This window comes from Argentina anserina, chromosome 3, assembly GCF_933775445.1.
Source record: "Argentina anserina chromosome 3, drPotAnse1.1, whole genome shotgun sequence".
NCBI lineage: Eukaryota > Viridiplantae > Streptophyta > Magnoliopsida > Rosales > Rosaceae > Argentina > Argentina anserina.
This window is the reverse complement of record NC_065874.1, coordinates 26,685,648-26,708,888: the sequence shown is the minus strand read 5'-3', so window position 1 is coordinate 26,708,888 and position 23,241 is coordinate 26,685,648. Positions and strand designations below refer to the sequence as shown.

Sequence of the window (23,241 nt, the reverse complement as noted above, 5' to 3'; positions counted from 1 at the left end):
AGCAACGATGCTAAATTATGTTACAAAACATTTGGCAGAGCGGGTCATGTGAAGAAATTACTAATAGTATGATTTTCCATACTAGCTAGCTTCCCCACAAGTGTCAAATAGAACCATGATCTTCCATCAAAGTAACAGACACTGAGATCAATCTTTGCCTATTCGACGGATTCCATCAAAGAACCAAATCTCTCGAATACAAATTGAAAAGGAGCTAGAGAAATAGTTGAACGTGAAAGGGACTACATTTTCTCCTCAAAGAAAAAAATATAATGAATTCTCCAAAATAAATTGATCAAGAGAAGCTTTGCCATGGACTCATGGATCCTTTTTTTTTTTTTTTTGGTAAATGATGTACATCCAATCTATAAGGATGACTACCCTGCATGCTGCTAACCAGCTGAAATGGCTTAGTTTGAGGCTCTGATCAGTTTACAGCCAATTTGATTTCTTCTTCTGTGCTTTGGGATATAATTTACGAAACTTATCATCAATGAAGGCTTCATTATCCTTTTCCACATAAGCACAAGACTTCACGCTCTGTTCGAGACACTGTTGGATGCTATGAGTTTTTTGGAACGTACTCATCATCAACCAGATAAACTTTCATTAATCATAGTGCTTTTGCCAACAACTGAAGTAGAAGTGAACAGAGCACTGCTCTAAGGATTCACTCCAGCTTCATGTAATACATGTGGTAGCCACAATTTCAACGATAGAAACAGGATCAGCAAATTCAATATAATATGTGGAAGCACGGTACCTGCAGTATATAATTGAGTACGTTAACTTACATTAGGGGCTAAGCTAATACAATACGTACAACTTAGTGTGTTACTTATCAATATCTTACCGGCCTGGATAAATGTCTTATCTGTTACACCATATTAATGCGGTTAATTTAGTATATATTAATGTATGTTATACATCTTACATCTAACGGTGGACAACGGATATTATTTTTCTGACCTCACTTATAAAATAATATCAACTATCGAACGTGGAATGTATATCATACATTCATGTATATTAGAATTTTCCTATTAATGTCCTATCAAATAAGGTTGTGGATTTCACTTTGATGCATACGTGGAAACAAAGCATGCAGGTGACAAGGGTAAAATGACAACCAGATCGACCGAAAACAAGAATGAAGAAAAAAGAACTCTAAATCGTGGAGAATGGACACGGAGAGTTGGACTACTCGTTCCCTCCGACATGACTTTGTCACAGTGTGGTGTTGCTGCTACTTCTTTCCATCTCCCATGTCTGTCTAAACCAAAACCCGCCACCGATCCTACCAGCTCTGCATGAATCCCACGTGTCCGTCTCACATCTCCTACAAATACCCACCGCCACTTCACCAACCTCGTTCATCAGAAACCTCGCACCCTGAACCTTCATACTTCCATAGTTCGATTCAAAGATCAAACACAGCTAGAGAGTAGAAAGATTGAAAGAAACAGATCAAAATGGGAAACCGAGTCATTAGCCTGCTGGTTATTGCGCTCGTTTTGTGCTATAGTTTGTCAAAGGCCGTTGGATATCGAGATGAAGACTGGGGGAGGCAGAGAGAAGACCCGGATCAAGAGCAGGAAGAGCAAGAGCATGAAGCGATGATGGGAGACGAGGATTGGTTCTTGTTGCAGAACTCAAAGCAGGTAGTGAAAACTAAAGCTGGTGAAATGAGAGTGGTGAAAAGCGTACGTGGGAGAATTGTTGATAAGCCAATGCATATTGGGTTTATTACAATGGAGCCCAAGTCCCTATTTGTTCCTCAGTACATGGACTCCAGCTTGATCCTCTTCGTCCAGTCTGGTATGCAATCACATTTGTTGATCACCATTATAAGGGTTTCTAGCTTCAGTTATTCATATATTTTTATTTGGGTTCTCCTTGATCCCTGAGAGAAACATTTTATTTTTTGTAAAGGGGTTTGGAACCCAGCCTAGCTGTGGAGCTCAGCCCCACGCCCGGAAGAGAAACATTTTATTGCAAGTGTGATAAGTAGTATTAGTTCCAAGATGGGAAATAAAACGACACGGTTTTATGAGATTCTGTAACGTTAGTTATAACTTATAATTGCTTGCAGGAGAAGCAAAGGTGGGACTGATATACAAAGATCAACTGGGAGAGAGGAGATTGAGGCCTGGGGATGTGTACAGAATTCCGGCTGGTTCGCCATTTTATTTGGTGAATACGGCGGAGGGGCAGAGACTTCACATCATTTGTAGCGTTGATACATCGGAGAGTTTGGGAATGGGTACTTTGCAGGTACATATCTCTGTCTCACTCACATTTTATGTATTACGTATTTTCAGCGCAAACTTTTATGTGTCCCTTGTTTATTTCCAAGAAATTTGTTTACCTGATTTTGGGATTTTACAAATGCAGTCTTTCTACATCGGCGGAGGATATAATCCAGCTTCTGTACTTGCTGGATTTGACCAGGAGATACTCGAAAGTGCATTCAACGTAAGGCTTCATTTTGTTGTATATCTTATTATTTTTACACTTATTGAAGTGACAGTTACTGGATGACTTTCAAACGCATGGTTTTGTAGCATATATATCTTGCTGTTTTTACGCATATTGAAGTAGGGGTATTTGGTAAATGTTGTTAATAGCTGATTTTGAATGCAACGTTTTGTAGCATATCTTTGTTTCTACACATATTGAAGTATGTGTTTGATAAATGTAGTTAATGGTTGATTTTATATTCAGCCTAGTTGGTGGTAATCTTGTTGATCGACATAGGTAGTAGTTGATCAATATGGTTCAAGAAAAAAAATTCATCTTCATCAATTGCCTTAAAAATGGAGGATGGCTAAAAGATGAATGTCACATTACTGTGTGTCCATTGCAGGTTACATCATCAGAACTAAGTGATTTCTTGTCAAGACAACAAGATGGCCCGATTGTATACCTGACCGATTCACCTCATCCACCAAGCCTTTGGTCAAGATTCCTAGAGCTGAAAGAGCAGGACAGACTCCAAAAAATGAAGAGAATGATGGGCAACACAAAAGAACCAGAACACGACGAAGAAGAACAAACTCTAGCATGGTCATGGAGGAAGCTCCTCAACTCTATGTTTGGATCAAATGGCAAAAGGAGAGACGATGATACTGATGCTTACAAGGGAAAAGGAAAATCTCCAGATGCTTACAACCTCTTCAAGAGATCTGCTGATTTCCGAAATGACTATGGCTGGAGCAAGGCACTCGATGAATCTGATTACTCTCCCTTAAAAGACTCCGGCATCGGTGTTTTCCTTGTCAACCTCTCTGCAGGGTCTATGATGGCACCGCATGTGAACCCAATTGCAACAGAATACGGGGTCGTTCTGAAAGGCTCTGGTACTATACAGATTGTGTTTCCAAATGGAACCTCGGCAATGAATACTAAAGTTCAACAAGGAGATGTGTTTTGGGTGCCAAGGTACTTCCCATTCTGTCAAATTGCATCCAGAGTTGGCCCTTTCGAGTTCTTTGGATTCACCACCTCTGCGCGCAAGAACAGGCCGCAGTTCTTAGTAGGTGCTAGCTCTGTTCTTAGGGAGCTCAGAGGACCTGAGCTTGCAGCTGCTTTTGGTGTGAATGAGGATCGGTTGAGTCGCATTGTTCATGCTCAGCGTGAGTCTGTGATCTTGCCCTCGGTGCAAGCATCTACTCCTTACATGGGGGGTGAGACGGAGGAAACTCCCGTGGAGGAGGCAGGGAAGCGAACCCCATACAAGGAGGACGAGAGGAGGCAGGAAGGTGAGAGGTGGCGGCAAGATGAGAGGGAGCAACCAGCTGAGGAAGATGAGAGGCGGCAATCGCAACGGGAGAGGCAGAGGAAGCAACCTCCATTAGGGGAAGGTGATGACATGTTTCAGGGGATACCAAAGGTGATCAAGAGTTTTGGGAAGGAGATCGTAATGGGTTTTGATTGAGAGTGGTGGTAATGGTGAATAAGATGATGCACAGGTTTTTGTGGGTTTGTTAAGGCTGTTATTAGGAATGTATCTTACGTCTTCAGTTGTCTTTTGTTTTTGGTTTCATTCTATGTAATAACCCTAAATTTCAAACATTTTAGTTTGATTTGGAATTCTATAAAATTTCGAATTTTATTAGAATGAACGTAATTGGTTGCGACGTTAGTAAACGAGAAAAGGAAACGTTCTCGGAACGTTTAAATTGAAAAACGTTACATTTCCGTAACGTTTATATCGACTTTTATTCCGTCGATCGGTTGCGAAAACTTCCTTCACGAAAGTTGTAGAGCTCGTCGATACGAGTGCGTGGACATGTAACACGTTCAAATCGGACGACGGATGTAAAAGTTATTAACGTCGGAAGTTAGTTTCCGATTTGGAAACGAGTATAAATAGAATGATTTGTGATTAGGGTTTCCACTTTTGGAAACCCTCAGTTTCTCTCCGCCTCCCTCTCACTTTCTCCCTCTCGCTCTCCCGAGTCTCCCTCTCTCTCTCCCTCACTGCCCACCGGCGATCTAGCCTCACCGGTTGCCGTGAGACTCACCACCCACCCCAAAGACGTCGCTCGACCGCCCTCAGTCACCCCTGGACACGACGAGCCGCGACTCGCCACCTTGAAGCTCGGGGGATCTCATCGCCGTGCTTCCACATCGACGACGTGCTCGAGGCAAGCTCGCCACCGCTCCTCCTCATCCCTGGAACCACGCGTCAAGGATTAAGCCTCGAATCGCCGCCTACCTCCACTACTGCTCGATCTCCTCCGCCGGCACCTCAAGCTTCACCATCGTCGATTCAAGGGCTCCGCCGTGCAATCAAGGTAAGGAATGATGATATTGATGTTGTGTGATGATTTTGGATGATTTTGGGATGGATGTGTGGAGATCGGAGGGGGATTGGAGAAGGTTTGAAAGAGAAGGCTTACCGCCGCAGTGGGCGGCGCGTGTTAGTGCGTGGAGTAGCCTAGGGGCGGCGTGAGGCCGAGGGAAGGGCGGAGGAAGGGAGGGGAGAGTTTTGGGGCGGCGGTGGCGTGCTACGCGCCGTCTCTGGGCTCGGCGCGTGTGCCCCACGCGCGGCCTGCCGGCGGGTGGCGCGTGCACCCCACGCGCCGCCACGTGCGGCGGTGCGACAGTGTTTCCGATAGGGGTATTTTGGTAATTTACTTAAATGTAAATGTAAATTTTATTTACTACGGTAAATGTAATTAAGTTTTACCTTCGGTAAATGTAAATATAAATTACTTTCAGTAAATGTAAAAAGTAATTTGTAAAAGGGTAATTTAGTAAATTTTATTTACTGAATTTGTATTTACATTTAAATCGTACGTATACGTACAGAAATACGTATTAATATTTATACGTACAGAAATACGTATATTATATTTATACGTACAGAAATACGTATTAATATTTATACGTACAGAAATATGTATTAATATTTATACGTACAGAAATACGTACATAATATTTATACGTACAGAAATACGTACATAATATTTATGCGTACAGAAATACGTACATAATATTTATACGTACAGAAATACGTATTAATTGCATATTTGTACAGTATCCGGAAATAGTAACAGTGAATAGTGCCACTGAACAGTAACTTCGTAAAACCGAAAATTGCTGAACAGTAACCGATTATTACTGTTTCGGCATTTAAAGGTTACGAAACGATTCTAAATTCTTTTCTTATCTTTTCAAGGTGATCGCTAAATCGAGGAAATGAAATATCATCGGGAATTGTGAATTACGCTCGAGTCGATAAGGTGAGTAAAATCTCACTGAATTTACGAATCTACCCTCGTGGTGATTCAACATTTTGCAAGTGTGTTTATCAAATGAATTATAACATGTATATAATTTAGTGGACTACATATATATAGTATAATGGTAATAGGTACATAATATATATATAGTTCATTAAATTACGTACTGTTATTAATGCATTAAAAATAGTCATTTCGGTGACGGAAAATTGAGCATGAGTATGTGAGAATATTGTACGTAATTCTTCAGGTGTTTATGAAATATGACATGTATAGGATATAGTGAACTATGTATATATTGTATAAATGGTAATAAATACGAATATATATAGTTTGCTATATAATATACTGTTATGATTTTTATTGTGGTGATATCGTGAAAGTTTTAAAACGTACAATATGATGAGTGATTATTGTACATGATTTTATCACGGAGAATGTTAAAAATTGTGATTTGTCTTCGGACGTGATGTGTGGTACAATATGATGTGTGATTATTGTACGTGATTTTTAACATTGTGATTGTTAAAATGTGAATTGTCTTCGGACCTGATTTTGGTACAATATGATGTGAGATTATTGTACGTGTTTGGCAAGTCGAAACCTAGCCTTTGGCCGGGCGAAAGTTACGATACAGTTAGAGCTCTAGTCTGTCTGCCTTAGTACTGCATGCGAGGTAACGGGTGGTTATCTGCTCATGGGTACTCGGTGTATTTTGGATGTTGGGTAGCGGGTGGCTATCCAATATCAACGGTGTATTACGAGAGGGGTAACAGATGTGTACCAGCGTTCTTGGTACCCGTATTATAAATGCATTGGGTAACCAGAAGGGTTACCTAATTTCCTCATGAACGTTTTATTTCATATTTCTTTGGGTCAACCAGATGGGCTGACGAGTGACTCATGAGGGCATTTATATTTGTTGTTTTGTGATCTTTCGTATATTTTGATATGCGAATTATATTTTGATTTTACTCATACGAGCTGTAAAGCTTACCGGGTTTGTGTTTACAATCCCGGTGCACCAATTCGATGGTGTAGTGGATGACTCCGCAGGTGTAGATTAGCGGGAATTGACGGACCGCTCAGAGAACATGAAGTGATTTACCTCCAGCTTGTGTGAGGATTTTGTGTGTCTATTTTGTGAGAGATTGTGAGGATTATTACATTCCAACTTACGTAATGTAAATTATAAATTTGGGTTGTAATAATTGGTTTTCTGAGTTGTATTGATAACTCAGTGATGATCCGCTGTGCACTTAAATGATTTCGATTTTCTTGAGATTATTTTGTGTTTAACGACTTTAGAATTTTGAGTTTTTAAGCTCGAAATTTTGGGGTCGTTACATTCTATGGTTTTGTGTGTGTGCATGAGAGTTATTTGTGAATAAAAAGACAATATTCTGTTGAAGTTGATTCTCTTAATTCTTGGTAAAACCCTACCTTCTAGTAAATCTTTTCCTTCCTATTCTCGAGTTCACTTTACCTCGCTTAGTTTTCCTAATGCAGGCGGAAGGCCTAATGGTGTGGGGTAAAATTCATTAAACAACACCCTATATATGTCATATAATACCACACGGTCCACACCCAAGTGTTGAAACAGTTAATCCCTAGATGCAAGTAGAAACAGAAAAACGTAATATAAGAATTTATATTGGTGAACACAATCGGGAGAAAGAGGAAGGAGCGAACACATACATTGGAAGCAGAGGAAGAAAATTGTACGCAAAGGAAAAAAATCATGCCAGCAAACTTGGGAAGAAAGAGGAAGGAGAGAACACGTACATTGGAAGAGGAGGAGAATTGCAGGCAAACAAAAAGAGAGAACAGCAAAATAGACGTGAGTTTCTCAAAGAGGCGCAAAGGGTTGTTTGGTAAGGCCGCTCGTTTGTGCCATGATTTCAATGACACAAGAATGGCCGTTCTTGTTGTTTCGAAAGCAAGTAGGCCTTATGCTTTTGGACACTCTTCGGTGGATGAAGTTCTCAATGAGCTCTACCACATTAAACCAACAACAGCTAAATCTGTCGAGGGGCTCAATTTGCTGAAGCAGCTACATGAGCAAAAAAAGGTGAGGGGTGTGAAGGAAGAAATTGAGAACGAGATGATGGCATGTCAAACTGTTGAGGCACTCGCATCATTGAGAGAAAAGTATTTGAAGCTTGATGAAGATATCAAAGAGAACTTGAGAAATTGTTCTTATGAAGAAGCAAGTTTTGAGGGTGGTGTGATTGATCAGAAATACAATATCGACAGTTTTAAGGTTGAGGATGAGGGACGTTCTATAGGGTCAAGGCATGAAAGTAGTTTTCATAATCTTTTAAGCTCTGGTGGCGAGGGGTGTTGTTTTGGGCTAGAGCATAGGGATGCAACTACTGCCATTACTAGTGAGTCTTTGTTGGCTTCAACTGAAAGTAACCATGGGGGTCGTGATGGTGGTTTAACGATGAATAGTGCCCTTGATGGTAATGGATGTACTTTAGGGTTATGGCATGATGTTGGTGACAATTCTTTGGGGGTTCCAACTACTGGCATTAGTAATAATTCCTGGCTAGATTCAACTAATTATTCTGTGAATGATGGTAGCTTAGAGTTAAACTTGGGCTTAGGGCATGAAGTTGGCGGAAATTCATTGCCTGGTTTAGCTACTAGTATTAGTGGTAATTCTTCGAGTTCTACTGCAGGTAATTATGGTGTTGATGGGGGTATAAGATTAAATGGAGGTACTAATGGTGATGAGTATTCTTTAGGGTTATGGCATGAAGTTAATGATCACTTTCTGATGAATTCAACTACTGATAGTGGTCATGCTTTGTTGGCTTCAACTACAAATAATTATGGTGTTGATGGGGATTCAAGATTGAATGGAGACATTGATGCAGGGGGATATTCTTTAGGATTATGGTATGATGGCAGTAATAATAATCCTCTAAGGGATTCACCTGTTGACACAATTGGTAATGTTTTATTGGCTTCAGCCACGAGTAACGATGGTTTTGATGGGGCATTACGATCAAATGGAGACATCAATATTGCTCAGGGATACTCTTTAGGGTTATGGCATGAAGACAGAAAAAACCCTTTGAGGGATTCAACTGCTGACACTCCCGGCAATGTTTTGTTGGCTTCAACTATAAGCAATGGTGGTAATGGTGGTGGTTCAAGATCGAATGGAGACACCAAAGCCGAGGGATGTTCTTTAGGATTAGAGCTTGAAGTGAATGGCAACTCGACAGAGAATTTTAGTACTGCTGGTTTTAATTCTGGTGCCTTTGATGTATCACCTCCAGCTTGGAGTTATTCTTTAGCCAATCGTGCCTTGGATAGGGTGGAGTCATCACCAGAGTTTCTGCAATCCAATACCAACAAGGGATATTATAGCTATCTGATGGAAGGAGACATAGATGGTGATCCTTGTAGCTACCAGGATTCATGTAACTTTTCATTCTAATTCAGCACTATCATATATGATCCCCTTTATCCTTGTTTTTAGATTTCTAATGAATGCAGCCATTCGTTTCATCATGTTGTTTTTTATTTTGAAGACCATGAATTACAATCAGAATTGATTTACTAAATGTCAAAGTTATGTGTGAAAAGTAGAACTTATCGGAAAGCTTTTAGGTTTTAACAAAGCTTTACAAAATGTAACTGGCAAATCTAAATTATTATATATAACCGCCACATATCTCACGTGGTGTACCCCCTTAATGTTATTGATTCATTTTTTACTGTGTTTGCTTTTGATTAGTTACTTATATATAAATAAATTTTTGTCATTTTCACCGCGTGTATTTAATTATACCATAGCGTAATATGATTAGATGAGTACACTACATTGCAGTGCCACGTGGGTGTCGTGTAGATCTCTACACCCCTTGAGTCACCGACTTCCCTTTAGTAAACTGTGAGGGTGCTCTAATTTCATCCCACATCGGCATCTAATGTTTTCCTGATCACTTTAGGTAAACTTCGCATCAGGCCCACGAACCTTTCTGGCCCGTCCGTACCAAACCCGACCCAAGTTTTAAGCTTTTCCCCTTGTATCACGTGAAAAGCACGTGTATGTGCTTAGATTATAAAGACCGTCTCGGAGTTGGAAACTGAATCGGCAGCGCAGAGTCTAAAAATAAGCCGGAAAGTAGAAATCTTTGGTGAAACAGCAGCGATGAAACCCCAGTTAGCAGCAGCTTCTCTGATTTGCATAACCCTTTTGGTTTTGCTTCACCCAATTCATACCAAAGCTGAGGTTATAACCCTAACTGCTGACACCTTCTCCGACAAGGTAATAACATCCGACCAAGATTTCAAAGTTCGAACTCGAAGATCTATTCTGCTTTTGTTACCCCAGTTTTGTTTCAGTTGAACACTATCTGGGCAGTCATGTTTGATGCTGATTATATTTTAATGGGCGCTTTTACCCCTGACCCAGATCCTAGATAGCTATCTAATCCCTAGTTAATGTTAGTACTGCTTTCAGTTTGATTAATTTTCTGAAAATATCCATGGTTTGTATCGAAGAGTTGCTTCGAGTAGGATTTAAGATAGTCTAGCTTATTGTTGATGAGGATATGAATCATATAATCTAATTGTTTTTTAGGTGAAGGAGAAGGACACTGCGTGGTTTGTGAAGTTTTGCGTACCGTGGTGTAAACATTGGTAAATTGTCCTGGTCTTTGGCGAGTCTATGATTATCGGTCTTATTAGGTTGTTGTTGTTGTTGTTTCTTATGAATACACTTTGATTTTCAGCAAGAAGTTGGGGTCACTGTGGGAGGATTTTGGGAAGGCGGTGGAAAGCGAGGATGAAATAGAGGTTGGGGAAGTCGATTGCAGTACGAGTAAACCGGTCTGCTCAAAAGTGGATATTCATTCTTATCCTACGTTTAAGCTATTCTTTGATGGAGAAGAAGTGGCTAAGTATCAAGGTAGGATCCATATACTGTTTTCTGCTTGATCTGAATCTTAAACTTAGCCGCATCCTATGTGTCAAATTTTATAATTTAATATATGTTTATAAAATTGTGCCCTGGCCGTCCTGGGGTGTCTATGGATTTAGTTTCAATGGTTTTATCAGATGGCATAGGCAAGTCCTTGCAACTTATAAGTTTTCCATTATCCCATCCCTCTGAAAGGCATGTTTACTTGTGCCTTTGGAGAAGCAATCAACTAGACTCAAATAAATTTGTTAATACGGATTCATTTGGCTAAACAACAGTACATTGTCTTCTGGACAACTTAAATGATTACAGCATCTTTTTTTTAAAACAAATTGATTACAACATCAGTTATTCTGTAGATTCATTTATTATTACATGCACTATGGTCGTGAACTCCTGACATTAATGTACATTACGTTGAGAATTCATAACTATTTAGATGAATAATTGCACTGATAGGATTAGCTCTAGGTACTGAAACTGGCAAAATACATGATGTCTGATTTGCTACTAACATAGAAAACTTTTTTTTTTTTTGAATGGGGCTGGTAACATAGAAAACTATTCATCTGTAGTTGTGGGTTTCTTTTACTTTTTTCCATTTGGAGAGGGTCTAGTAATTGTTTTGAAGTGTTTTAAGTGCAGTATCTTTAAAGATTTGCTACCTCATTTAGTATGTTTCTAAAGAAATCAATTATAAAACCACTTGCTTGGTGCCTTGTTGAACAAAACACAGTGATTTTCATTTATACTTTCATGTATGAAATATTCGTCAGGGGAAAATCTTGTGGTAGTCAATATTTATACCTCATATTATAGTTGACTAGTATAGGTATATCCAATAATCCAAATCTAGTTGAGAGAATTCATCATTTTTGTGTGACCACTGACCAATGAGGTGTTAGTAGGAATAGTCAGGGGCTGGGTTCAAATCACCATCTATGTTCTAGAATTTCTTGCCTTCTAAAGTTTTGTGCCTGGCCGCAATGCAATTCGGGGATTTCTGGGTTAAAAAAATTAAATCATCTTTTTATGTGTTAAATTAATGAGAATCTATTCATGATTTGATCTCTTGTATTGGGTTGACTTGCAACTTAAGTCTGGTCTGTTGAATATTTGTATCTTGTGTATTATCTCACATAGTTATTGTTTCTAATGATCAGGGCCGAGGGATGTTGAATCACTTAAGAGTTTTGCCTTAGAACATGCTGAAGAAGCAGCAAGAAAGGCACATCTCGGCAGCGATGAAGAGTTGTGATAAATGAGGTAGATACCAAATATCTTTTCATAATTTTTTCTTTTCAGTTGTTACAACACATTAAAAGTCCTCAGAACCTCTCAAGAAAATTCTCATCACTCACGTTGTACTTTGCCAAAAAATTAAGCTTTATGGCTGCTTGGTAATTCATAACTGGATGTGTTTACTTGCTGCAGATAAATACATTGACTTGATGCTGGTACATGCGTCTATGGTCATCAGCTCATTCTCACGGAACTGTTTCTGTACTTCTGTCTGGTGAAAACTATTTGAGAACAGATGAATGGAGGAGGAGCTGCTTGTATTCATAAATGGATTCCGCATACAGATTTTGGTTGAATGTTTGTCATTCGATAAGCAACATGTTTAGGGCAAATCTATAATTTTTGTAAGAATTCATTGTCTTAAAACCAATTGTGAACTGAGAAGCTCTCAATATCCCTGTCAATTCATTATCGAATATGAGACGTCCATTTGAAATTAAGGTGTTATAATCTGTTTTACCGGACGTATTATTTCATCTATTACAGATCAATTTTAAACTTTCATTCTAGACAATGACTGAAAATTTGATGGATTGTTTCTCCAACTGATACTGTACTCAGTAATACACATCCATTCAAAACACATGTAAATTCAAAGATATGGATAAATGAATCATGCCAGCGTACAGCCCTTGATAGGTTGATATTCTTTGCTACCCTAACAGAAGTGGAGGTTTAACATTATAGATGGAGAGAAAGCATAGTCCTTGTTTAATTTGAAGCATGAAGCATTCAGGGTTAGATATAAAAAGCATAAATTTAACATTAGAAAACCAACAAAACACAGGATTTTAAATGATAAGTCTTAGATATAAAAAGTTACAACATTAAGAAAGCTGTTCATCAAGCAACTACACAACTCACCTCAATGTATAACCGAAAACACAGAAATTTAAAAGACGGCAACACAGCCTGCCAAGCACCCAGAAATACATCTAGGTACTCAACTTCTCCAACCAAGGCTAGAGGACTATGAGGCAAAAGTTTCATATGGTGTCCACAAAACTCAAATATTCAAATTGAAAGGTGCATCAAAACTAGACTAGCTAATGACTTCATAGGCAGATCTCACTTCTTCTTAGCAGCAGATTTGGTGACCTTGGCACCTGATGGATCCTTCTTCTCAACGCTCTTGATAACTCCAACAGCAACAGTCTGACGCATGTCCCTCACAGCAAAACGACCAAGAGGGGGATACTCGGAGAAGGTCTCAACAACCATGGGCTTGGTGGGAAGCATCTTAACCATACCGGCATCTCCGTTCTTCAAGAACTTGGGCTCCTTCTCAATCTCCTTTCCAGATCGTCTGTCAATCTTGGTCAAGATCTCACCAAACTTAACAGCAATGTGGGAGGTGTGGCAGTCAAGAACTGGAGCATATCCATTTCCAATCTGTCCAGGGTGGTTCATGATGATAACCTGGGAGGTAAAGTTAGCAGCCTCCTTGGCGGGGTCATCCTTGGAGTTGGATGCAACAAAACCACGCTTGAGATCCTTGACAGCAACATTCTTAACATTGAATCCGACATTGTCACCAGGAAGAGCCTCCAGGAGAGCCTCATGGTGCATCTCAACAGACTTCACCTCAGTAGTCAGACCAGTAGGGCCAAAAGTCACAACCATACCAGGCTTGATGACACCAGTCTCCACACGTCCCACTGGCACAGTTCCAATTCCACCAATCTTGTAAACATCCTGAAGGGGCAGACGGAGGGGTTTGTCTGAGGGTCTCTTGGGCTCATTGATTTGGTCAAGAGCCTCGAGGAGGGTAGGACCCTTGTACCAGTCAAGGTTGGTGGACCTCTCAATCATGTTGTCACCCTCAAATCCAGAGATGGGGACAAAGGCAATTTTGTCTGGGTTGTATCCAACCTTCTTCAGGTAGGAAGAGACCTCCTTCACAATTTCATCATACCTTGCCTTTGAGTACTTGGGAGTGGTGGCATCCATCTACATTCATTTAAAAAAAACATATCAGATACGGTTATCAATAACTTAAATCATAACAACTCACAACACATAACTAAAATAAATTCACAAGGGCTTACCTTGTTACAGCAGCAAATCATCTGCTTGACACCGAGAGTGAAAGCAAGCAGAGCGTGCTCACGGGTCTGCCCATCCTTAGAGATACCAGCTTCAAAACCTCCAGTGGTGGAGTCAATAATGAGGACGGCACAGTCAGCCTGTGAGGTACCAGTGATCATGTTCTTAATGAAATCACGATGTCCAGGAGCATCAATGACAGTGCAGTAGTACTTGGTGGTCTCAAACTTCCACAAGGCAATATCAATGGTGATACCACGCTCACGCTCAGCCTTTAGCTTGTCCAACACCCAGGCATACTTGAAGGATCTCTTGTTCATCTCAGCGGCCTCCTTCTCGAATCTCTCAATCACACGCTTGTCAATACCACCAAGCTTGTATATCAAGTGGCCAGTGGTGGTCGACTTTCCGGAGTCGACGTGGCCAATGACCACAATGTTGATGTGAAACTTTTCCTTACCCATGATGAATGAGTGAAGTCTGCAACAAGCACACAACTGATCAGACATTTAATCCAGATAATAAACGCAAAAACTGATGTCATTAATACATTTCAGATGACAGATCGCTCTGATATACACTCAAACCAATATACATAAATGCAGAACACAATTCCTATGATGATCCAACCATGTAAGATCAATATCACATCACACAGTTCCTATGATATTCCAAAAGGACAACATTTTCAGACTCAATGTGCATAATTGAAAACACAGGAAGTACTGCAGAACTCAGCCCCTTAGATGTTCAAAAGATATGCGATCATATCCGCAAATCATTACAGGTCTGTTAGGAACTCATCATTGTTTCCACAATACTCCCAAGACACGAGATAAACAAAACACAAAATTGACTTCACAATTACAAAACTACAGCAAACTCAGTCCCTTAGATGTTCAAAAAGATGTACGATCATTTTCGTAAATCATTACAGGTCTGTTAAGAACTCATCATCGTTGCTTTCAAGACTTAAAAAGTAACACAAAAACCTCGGTATTTTCATACAAGACTCAAAAAATATATATAGCTGCTTCATTGTAACCCAAACAGACAACAAAACCACTCGAGATTATTAAATCAACAAAGCAACACCTATTAATTTCGCTTCAAGGGAACGAGTCACATGGAAATAATATTATCCACAAACCAGATAATGAAGCACAACTCAAAAACCTTATCTGTTTAATTTTGAAAACAATTTCACAAACAAAGATCTACATACATGCACATAATCTCACTAATCAGCCAAAACAAATTTACGTTTACTCAAAACAAATCACATCAGTAAAATCATGCTTCACATAATCAAAAACTAGTAAATCAAGTTCTCTTTCCTCATAACAACAAATCTCGTTTTCAAGTAAAATCAGATTTGGCCTTTAGTCAAACACAGTAAAATTAATTCAAACAAGCTACTAATCTTCACAAAATCCGTAGATCTAAGCATACACAACAAGCTTAAACCATAAACGAAATAATCGATATCATCACTGTAAATCAAACTAAATCACATAGCTCAAATTCAACAGATGCATACATACATCACAAATCAACATCATACAAATCAAGAGATAAAGAACTAGCTACAAAGCAAATATACAAGAGATAAAAGAGAGAGGGAGAGATCTGGACCTGAGATAGAAGAAGCTCAAGAGGTTCTCTCTTGCCGACTTGAGAGAAAAGAGAGAGAGATGGAATGATAGAGAGGAAGGCGAATGCGAGAGGTTTCGCAATTTAAAGAGGAGCAAGTGTTGCTTCAGTCGACTAGGGTTTCTTTCTCCACCGTTGGATTGAGGTGCGATTTATCTCAACGGCTGTCAACCTCTCTACCCCCCTGCGGCTGCCCTAATCCTTACATACTAAGGCGTGGTTTCCGCACTGCCTTTTTCTCCGCGCCAATGTCCGTATTGCCCTTCGCCCCTTAAATATCATAATTTTCGTTAGATATATTGGTTACTTGGACACCTATATTTTTGTTACCACAAGTGTTACGGTAATTAGTTAGATATCAATGGTTTTATGAACAATGATTATGATGTACAAACTACAAAGGAAAAGAATGATAACTACTTTGGCATATTTACTGGATAAATGTAATAAGTCATATTCTCGAAAGATATGGGAGTTTTTTTTAGAATGAGTATCTCAAATGTTATTGAAAAAATAGAAAATACGACCATGGGATATATCTGTGGTGAACGAAGTTCCCTACTCGCATCTCTACTCATAAAACCAACAATTACAGTGGAAATATATGGGAGCTATGCGTTATGAAGTAAAATAAATACTTAAATAGTTAACATTTACAATATGTAAAAGTCATATGTTCAAATAGTAAGATGTATAGGATTCTTCTTGAAAAGAATATCCGGATAATAGCGGTGGACTCATTGACATTATTGAAGTATTTTAGGGCCCTAAGTTGTGTGCCCTGGCACATTAGCACCGCACCCATTGTAAGCAAATGAATGTTCATTTCTTCTCTTTATAGATGCTTTTAAGTTAATGTACTATTAATACACTAGCTTTATTCGAAAAAAGGTATTATCAGGCCTAATGAGGGTAGAGCGCTACTAGACACCTTGAATAAAGAGCAACCTTATGCAATTGTATAGATACATATACATATATATGGTGTGCACGAAAACAACACTATTGCTCAAATTTATGGTGTGACTTACTAATTCGATTATTGAAATGTTGTTATTGTTTAGACTTAGGAATTCTTTTACAATTGACAATTCTTGCTTGATATAACTCTTTCTCACTTTCATCTCAACTAAAATGAAGAGGAGCATACCATCAACTACCATATTGAGAAAAAAGAGCGAGAATGATCAGCCAGCGTAATTGACTCGAGTCACTTGACGGGAGTATAGTGGGTGAAATAAGAATATAGATCTTGTTGCAAATCACAAGTATTATTAAACGATACTTGATTAGCAAACATGACTCAAAAGATGTGTTTATTAAGGGAGTTGGTTTTGTTTTGGCTCTTTCTTGGACGATGCTACAAAAAAGAACTAGAATGACACCAAGCACTTCGCAAGTGTATCGATAACTAGCACTAACTCTACCCGTACTTAGGTTAGGTAATTGTACATTATCCATCACCTCATAAAAGTGACTCAATAGAGGAGTTTTAAGCCACCGAATTATTCTACAAGGTCATGAATATGCACTTTTTATGTATAGAACTCTAGCTCATAACCATCTTCATTTGAGGCAAACCTTCTTTGACCTTGTACTTGCTACATTGAGGCATGCCTTTTATCTTCTTGGCTGGCGACACCAAAATCATTCAATGGGTTCAAAAACAATGCAGCTCAAATTCAAGTGTCAAGTTATCCCCACAGGCTGTTGCACCTCTCGTTTTAACCCCTTGCAATGATCATTATGGGCTATAAACCCTCTTTTTACCAATAACACGCTCAAGTACTACCGGCAGCCTTGAGCATCAAACATGATAGTGTTATAAGAAACTACAATTACAACCTTAACAAACCATTCTTTCATAGTAAAATTTGGAATCCGCCTATAACAACACTTGAGATGAACTCGAACATCTGGTTTCATTGAAGCAGTTTTAGCATGTCGAATTCCAACCCTCGGCATCGTTCTTTGCTTAATTGTTGGAGAATCTGCATCACCTTCTTGAGGGAGGCTCCAATTAGCCAACACCACCACCAGTATACAACTTTGAAGGGTAAACCAACAATCTCGACCCAATAAATACTTAAATAGGAATGCATTGAACTTACACGATACAAGACATCTTAAGTCCTCGTCGCATGTAGGTGTTAGAGGGGGGAGGGGTTGAATAGGAAAAAATCAACTTTTTCGTGTTAATTAGTTCTCATTTCTCAAGGATATCAAGAGTGTAGAGAAACCTAAAGAACAACTTTACGAATTATGAAATAAAAGTTGCAGAAACGAAAACTGTATTCAGGATTTCTACTCGTAGAAATCCTGAATGCATAGAGAATAAATATGTGCCTCAAACTCTTAAAAGACAAAACTTTCCACTATGTACTAATATCTAAAATCACCGATGTTTTTATATTTTGGCTTGTTCATATTTAAGAACATCCAAGAAGGAAACTTTACCAAAGATTTTATTTTGACATATTTTTGGGAATTGAGGTATACCGTATATTTTCCATGTTTATGTTTAGGTAGGCTTTTTAGCGTAGTCTGTGTAATAGTAGTTCCTCTTAGATTTCAACCAATCAAAGACAACTTAGTTAACTTTGGCACATATGATTAACCTACTTCTTTAGGGGTTAGATAGCAAATCAACCATTAATCCCCATGACAAAGCAATTAGCAACACTTTGGACAAAAAAAATGTATGACAGGAGTACTAGTCATTTCCCACTTGGATCTTGGAAAGTTCCAATTAACATAACAAGTCCCCCTTAATTTTAACCTTTTCACGTGTACATTGAGATCAACTCACAGTCTCACACCATTGTAATCTCAAACATTTTAAGCTTAACTATAGTATTCATGTGAGTGTCAACCAAGAGGACAACAACTAGAATATAATTTAAGGGTTATGCTATTAACACACTATAAATTGTTATTTACACACCCGTTTCATTATTCTATCACTATAATTTAATTCATTTTACAAATTCACCACTTAAATTTATTTTATGATTGACTCTCATTATAAAGGGGGTGAGTGACTAACATTTTATTTATTTTATGATCGACTCTCTTTATAAAGGGGTTGAGTGACTAACATTTTAGGGTGTGTTAATAGGGTTGTTGCTAATTTAATTGTGGCCTCTACATTTTTTAGATGACATACTTAATTGGTAGTAGCAGGCTAGCCAAATGTTACACGTTTTAGAACCAATTTTCGTCAAGATTACTACACCCAAAAATCATATTTCATAAATAAGACCCCAATATAATTTGTTGGACCCTTACTAAGGAACATATAACGTCTTACATACTCAGATTGAGTACTTGTATTGAGACGTACTTGTATTGAGACGGATCGGTGATATATTAACGGTTGACTATCATTAATAGTTAAAATGTAAGGGTTGAGAATGACACCAACATACTCGGCCATCAAAACTTTGAGCCTGTAACAACTTTTTAAACAGAAGACGAGAAGATACTCAACTACAAATTAGGTCCGGCTGGTTTTGGATCAAGAACCTCCTGACGGCCGACTCACTACAATTGGGCTGCTATCCGTCGTCGAGGCCCAGTACAAACTCGTAGTAAAGTTGAAGGGTTTTTGTTAGTCACCAAGAGCCTCTGCAGCAGGTACGCCTCTCCCTCACTCTAATGACTTTTCCTTTGCTTCAATGCTTGATTGGTTTTCGATGCCATAAGCTCATTTCTCGTTTTGTAAGAATTGGATAGCTAGTGTCACATTGAGGATCTGATAGTGTCTGTTCCAGTACTGAAATTCATAAGGTCTGAGCTTCGGTTTGAACTTGAACTGAATGAAACTGTAGGAATGTTTTGCTTTCTGGTTAAGTGGTTTTTATAGGATCATTTGGTGAGAAGAGTGAGCATTGAGCAGTCAGTTTGGCATGACTAGAATGAATTGAATTTTTTTTTTTTTTTACTTTTATGGACACCAAAGCCATCGTTTTCAATCATAGTTTCATATTTTAGAGAATTAGAAGGATTCCAATTTAGTTGCTTAGATATTGGATTATGGGTTTTAGAAAATTGTGAACCTTTTTGTAGGCTGCTTCGTATTTTGTTTCCTGCTGCTTCTCTTTACCTTTTTGTACACCGTTTTATGTGAAATCAAATTTGCTGCAACTGAACTAACATCCTCAAGCTTAGATACTCCAAAGCCATTATGCATCAGTATACAGTTGAATATCTGTTTTTTCTCAATTGATTTTCAATGGTGTCATTGCTTTTTCAAGAAACCTAGTACCCCAGAATTTGAAGAAATTAGGTGAGTGATTCATGTTCATGGCTTTAAAGTTCCATTCCCTACGGAATTTGATCACTTAGTCCATATCCCTGTAAAACATCTATTTCTTAGAGGTCACAGTTTGCTTTGGTGTTAACCAAGGACAAGTTGAAATTGTAGATTTTGTGTTGCCAACGGTCGTGGATAGCCAACTGTATATTAAGAGCTGAAATAAATTTAAAATGAATTTTAAGACTTATTTTACCTGTAGATGACCGTTGTTTTTAAGCCAATTCCTCTGTGCATTGGCTTGGAGGAACATTGCCATTCTGGAGGAATTGCTTCTATTTCCTATAGAACATTTAGGTGTTGGTAACTAAGTAATATTCATATGCTTAACCATGCCTTTGCTACTCTCATTGTGGTTGAATAGCTTCTTATTTATAATTTTCAGTTGCAACAGGACAAATATTTTCCATCTTTTGTTATTGCAATGTCGTCACATTTTCAGTTCTCAATTGGCTTTGTTAATATATTCAGTTCTCACTTGAATGATAATACAATTTTTCTCAAACCAGTAAAAATGCACTTCTGCACGCTCATGACCGCATGCGCAGGGTTAGTATGAGTTATAGGAAGTGGCATAATCAGGCTCATCTCGTAGGGTTTGACATGGAGTAAAAACACTAGAATCAGATAAGGGTGTCATACAATCACAACTAGTCACTGACAGATTTATGATTGACTCATTCAATCTGGTCTCATAAACTACGTTACATTATTTCGTTCTTATCTATCAGGGCTGCTGTATCTTTGTCTCTCCAGTATCAGCGTATGTTTGATTTTATTTTATAGTGCCGGTATGATGCTACCTAAAAGACCAAGACTTTAGATCATTGTATAATCTGCTCTTAGTTTGCACACTTTCATGTCTGATTACTGGGTAAACCTTTTTCCTTCTCTAATATATTCACAAGATAGAGACATCAGCATTTGATGTTGGCTTGTCGGGATGGAACTTCAAAAATTTATTTTCTGGGTCTTTGTCCTTTACGTAGAACATTTCAGTTGCTATTAAGTTCTTTGTCTGATTATTTCACGGCATTTTTTTCCACCTCCTTTCCTCCAAAGATTATATTTTAAGTGCTCTTGTGCATATACATATTTGATTTTGTAGGTATCCATTCCGGATATGAATTCTCTTTCACTTTTTTTGTTCGTCTTATCATTACTTTGAACTTTTTCTTTGGTGAGAATAATTTCATCTTGCTTTCACTATCACAGGAAGATTCATAAGAATGGCAAGTTCACAGTTCCACGGTCTGCAATTGGTCAGAGTTTCTTCCCCATCTCAGCTTTTCGTGTCTACTGCATTTCAGCATGGTAGAGTGACTTTCCAAAGAAAGAGCAATCATCTTGTTTATGCTTCCACCAACAACTTCAACAGGGACCATCATCTTCAATCAAAGGTGTCTATTTACATAACCCAAATGTAGTGATTTTCATTTTCATCACCTGTAGTTTTTGTTCATTGTGATGAGGTAGGGACTGGTACATGTCTAAAACTAATAAAGAATCTGTGAATGATATTAAAATATTAAAAGGATGGTTTTCCCCTTATACTCGGCACATCCTGAGACCTGTCAACAATTGCATGGCATTACATTAGATAAATATAGTAAATGATTATATTTCTTTATCAAATTTAATGAGTCTCCCACGCTTGGACTAGTAGTAGTGTCTACTGTATTGTTTCTACCAAAGCCTGATGTGGTAAGGACTGTTACAGTCTGAAAAACAATTGATAGAGAAGAAAATCCATTGGAATTTCTCATTATATAACAAAATTTTCCCTTGAAGGTATCTGTCATTGCCCTTTTTTGTATGTATATCTACTTCTGGACCTTTCCATACCTACCCATTTCCTTAAATCTACGTGTTAATTACAAAACACGTCCTAATCTTTTCTCTCTTTTCCTGTTTCTGATAGAATTTTGGATTTCAGGTTGAAACAGTGTTAGACAGTTTAAAATGGGATGACAAAGGTTTAGTGGTTGCCATAGCTCAAAATATTGACACTGGAGCCATCTTGATGCAAGGGTTTGCAAACAGGGAAGCAGTGGCTACAACAATCACTGGAGGGAAGGCAACATTCTACAGTCGATCGCGATCAACGTTGTGGACAAAGGGAGAGACCTCCAATAATTTCATTAATGTCCATGACATTGCCCTTGATTGTGATCGGGACTCGGTATGTTATTGGCCTACTCTGATTGGAACATATATGCTAATATTTGCCTTTTGTGCTCGTATTTATTACCTTTGTTTGGTACTTTCTCAGATAATATACCGTGGGAAACCTGATGGTCCAACTTGTCACACAGGAGCAGAGACTTGCTATTACACCTCGGTGTTTGATTTGTTAGAAGATCAGCAGGTTTTCAGCCTTTAACAATTAGAATAAGATTACTATGTTTTCTATTATCTTCATTACTAAATAAACTATGTTTGTAAGTGATATAGTTTATTTGTGACAGAGTGGAGGAGATAAGTTCCTGTTGACCACTCTGAACTCTTTAGAATCTACAATTGCAAAACGAAAAGGAGAACTAGGAGTCCCACAAACTGGAAAGCCCTCTTGGACTAGACGACTACTACTTGATGAGAAATTGTTGTGCTCAAAAATCAGGTATTACGTTATGCGAGTTTTAATATTCTTCCAATTTCTAAAAGATAGTACTGAAAATTTATTCAAATAATCAACAATGTTATTAAAGGGATTTGAGAAGTATATGCCTGCTGGCAGTACATGTATAAACTTGGAGCACTATGGTAAGAGTTAAGACAGTTTATATTCTTTATTTTCACCAGTTGATGATTTTCTTTTCTTACTCTAGGGAAGAGGCAGATGAGCTATGTCGAACACTAGAGGAGAACGAGGATAAATCGCGTAGTGCTTCAGAGATGGCAGATGTGCTTTATCATTCAATGGTTTTGCTGGGCCTCAGAGATGTAAAAATGGAAGATGTTTTAGAAATTTTACGACATAGATTTTCTCAGTCAGGTGTCGAGGAAAAGAGTAGTCGCAAGACACAAGGCTAGACATGGACTGTATTCTGTAATGTTTTGAGTTGTGCAATACCATTCACAGTTTAGATGACCCCTTTTGGTTAAGATTACACATTATTCACCACCATTGTAGCTTTTTTTGCATGGAAGTTGATAGTTTGGTGCTGAACTGATACTTGAACGCTATGATACTGTTTGGATAAGAAATCATCAAACTCTACAGTTTTGTGTGAAAC

At 38.4% G+C, this 23,241-nt stretch overlaps 4 protein-coding genes and 2 non-coding genes across 7 annotated transcripts; 3 read left to right on the top strand and 3 right to left on the bottom strand.

The window, feature by feature from the left end:
* Positions 1-1,463: 1,463 nt before the first annotated feature.
* Positions 1,464-3,937, top strand: LOC126788505 (vicilin-like seed storage protein At2g28490). The gene is made up of 4 exons (XM_050514502.1): positions 1,464-1,818; positions 2,093-2,274; positions 2,395-2,475; positions 2,867-3,937. Exons 1-4 carry the CDS (start codon positions 1,473-1,475, stop codon positions 3,935-3,937), a joined length of 1,680 nt encoding a protein of 559 aa, XP_050370459.1. The 5' UTR covers positions 1,464-1,472.
* A 5,924-nt stretch (positions 3,938-9,861) lies between these two features.
* Positions 9,862-12,441, top strand: LOC126788508 (protein disulfide-isomerase 5-1). Its single transcript, XM_050514506.1, has 5 exons — positions 9,862-10,035; positions 10,351-10,409; positions 10,502-10,677; positions 11,853-11,955; positions 12,124-12,441. Exons 1-4 carry the CDS (start codon positions 9,919-9,921, stop codon positions 11,945-11,947), a joined length of 447 nt encoding a protein of 148 aa, XP_050370463.1. The 5' UTR covers positions 9,862-9,918; the 3' UTR covers positions 11,948-11,955; positions 12,124-12,441.
* A 337-nt stretch (positions 12,442-12,778) lies between these two features.
* LOC126788506 (elongation factor 1-alpha-like) lies at positions 12,779-15,812 on the bottom strand. The gene is made up of 3 exons (XM_050514503.1): positions 15,673-15,812; positions 14,040-14,517; positions 12,779-13,941 (listed from the first exon to the last, which is right to left on the bottom strand). Exons 2-3 carry the CDS (start codon positions 14,499-14,501, stop codon positions 13,060-13,062), a joined length of 1,344 nt encoding a protein of 447 aa, XP_050370460.1. The 5' UTR covers positions 14,502-14,517; positions 15,673-15,812; the 3' UTR covers positions 12,779-13,059.
* Positions 14,766-14,851, bottom strand: LOC126789678 (small nucleolar RNA SNORD25). Its single transcript, XR_007671592.1, has one exon. It is a non-coding gene; the product is annotated as a small nucleolar RNA SNORD25 (small nucleolar RNA).
* On the bottom strand, positions 14,914-15,001 carry LOC126789679 (small nucleolar RNA SNORD25). The gene has a single exon (XR_007671593.1). It is a non-coding gene; the product is annotated as a small nucleolar RNA SNORD25 (small nucleolar RNA).
* A 3,492-nt stretch (positions 15,813-19,304) lies between the features above and the next one.
* On the top strand, positions 19,305-23,140 carry LOC126788507 (histidine biosynthesis bifunctional protein hisIE, chloroplastic). 2 transcript variants are annotated; one of them, XM_050514504.1, is made up of 6 exons: positions 19,305-19,326; positions 21,221-21,405; positions 21,942-22,187; positions 22,278-22,373; positions 22,474-22,625; positions 22,834-23,140. In XM_050514504.1, exons 2-6 carry the CDS (start codon positions 21,235-21,237, stop codon positions 23,036-23,038), a joined length of 870 nt encoding a protein of 289 aa, XP_050370461.1. In that variant the 5' UTR covers positions 19,305-19,326; positions 21,221-21,234; the 3' UTR covers positions 23,039-23,140. The 2 variants fall into 2 exon arrangements, with proteins under 2 accessions (XP_050370461.1, XP_050370462.1); XM_050514505.1 differs by lacking the exon at positions 19,305-19,326 and adding an exon at positions 19,966-19,978.
* The last annotated feature ends 101 nt before the right edge of the window (positions 23,141-23,241 follow it).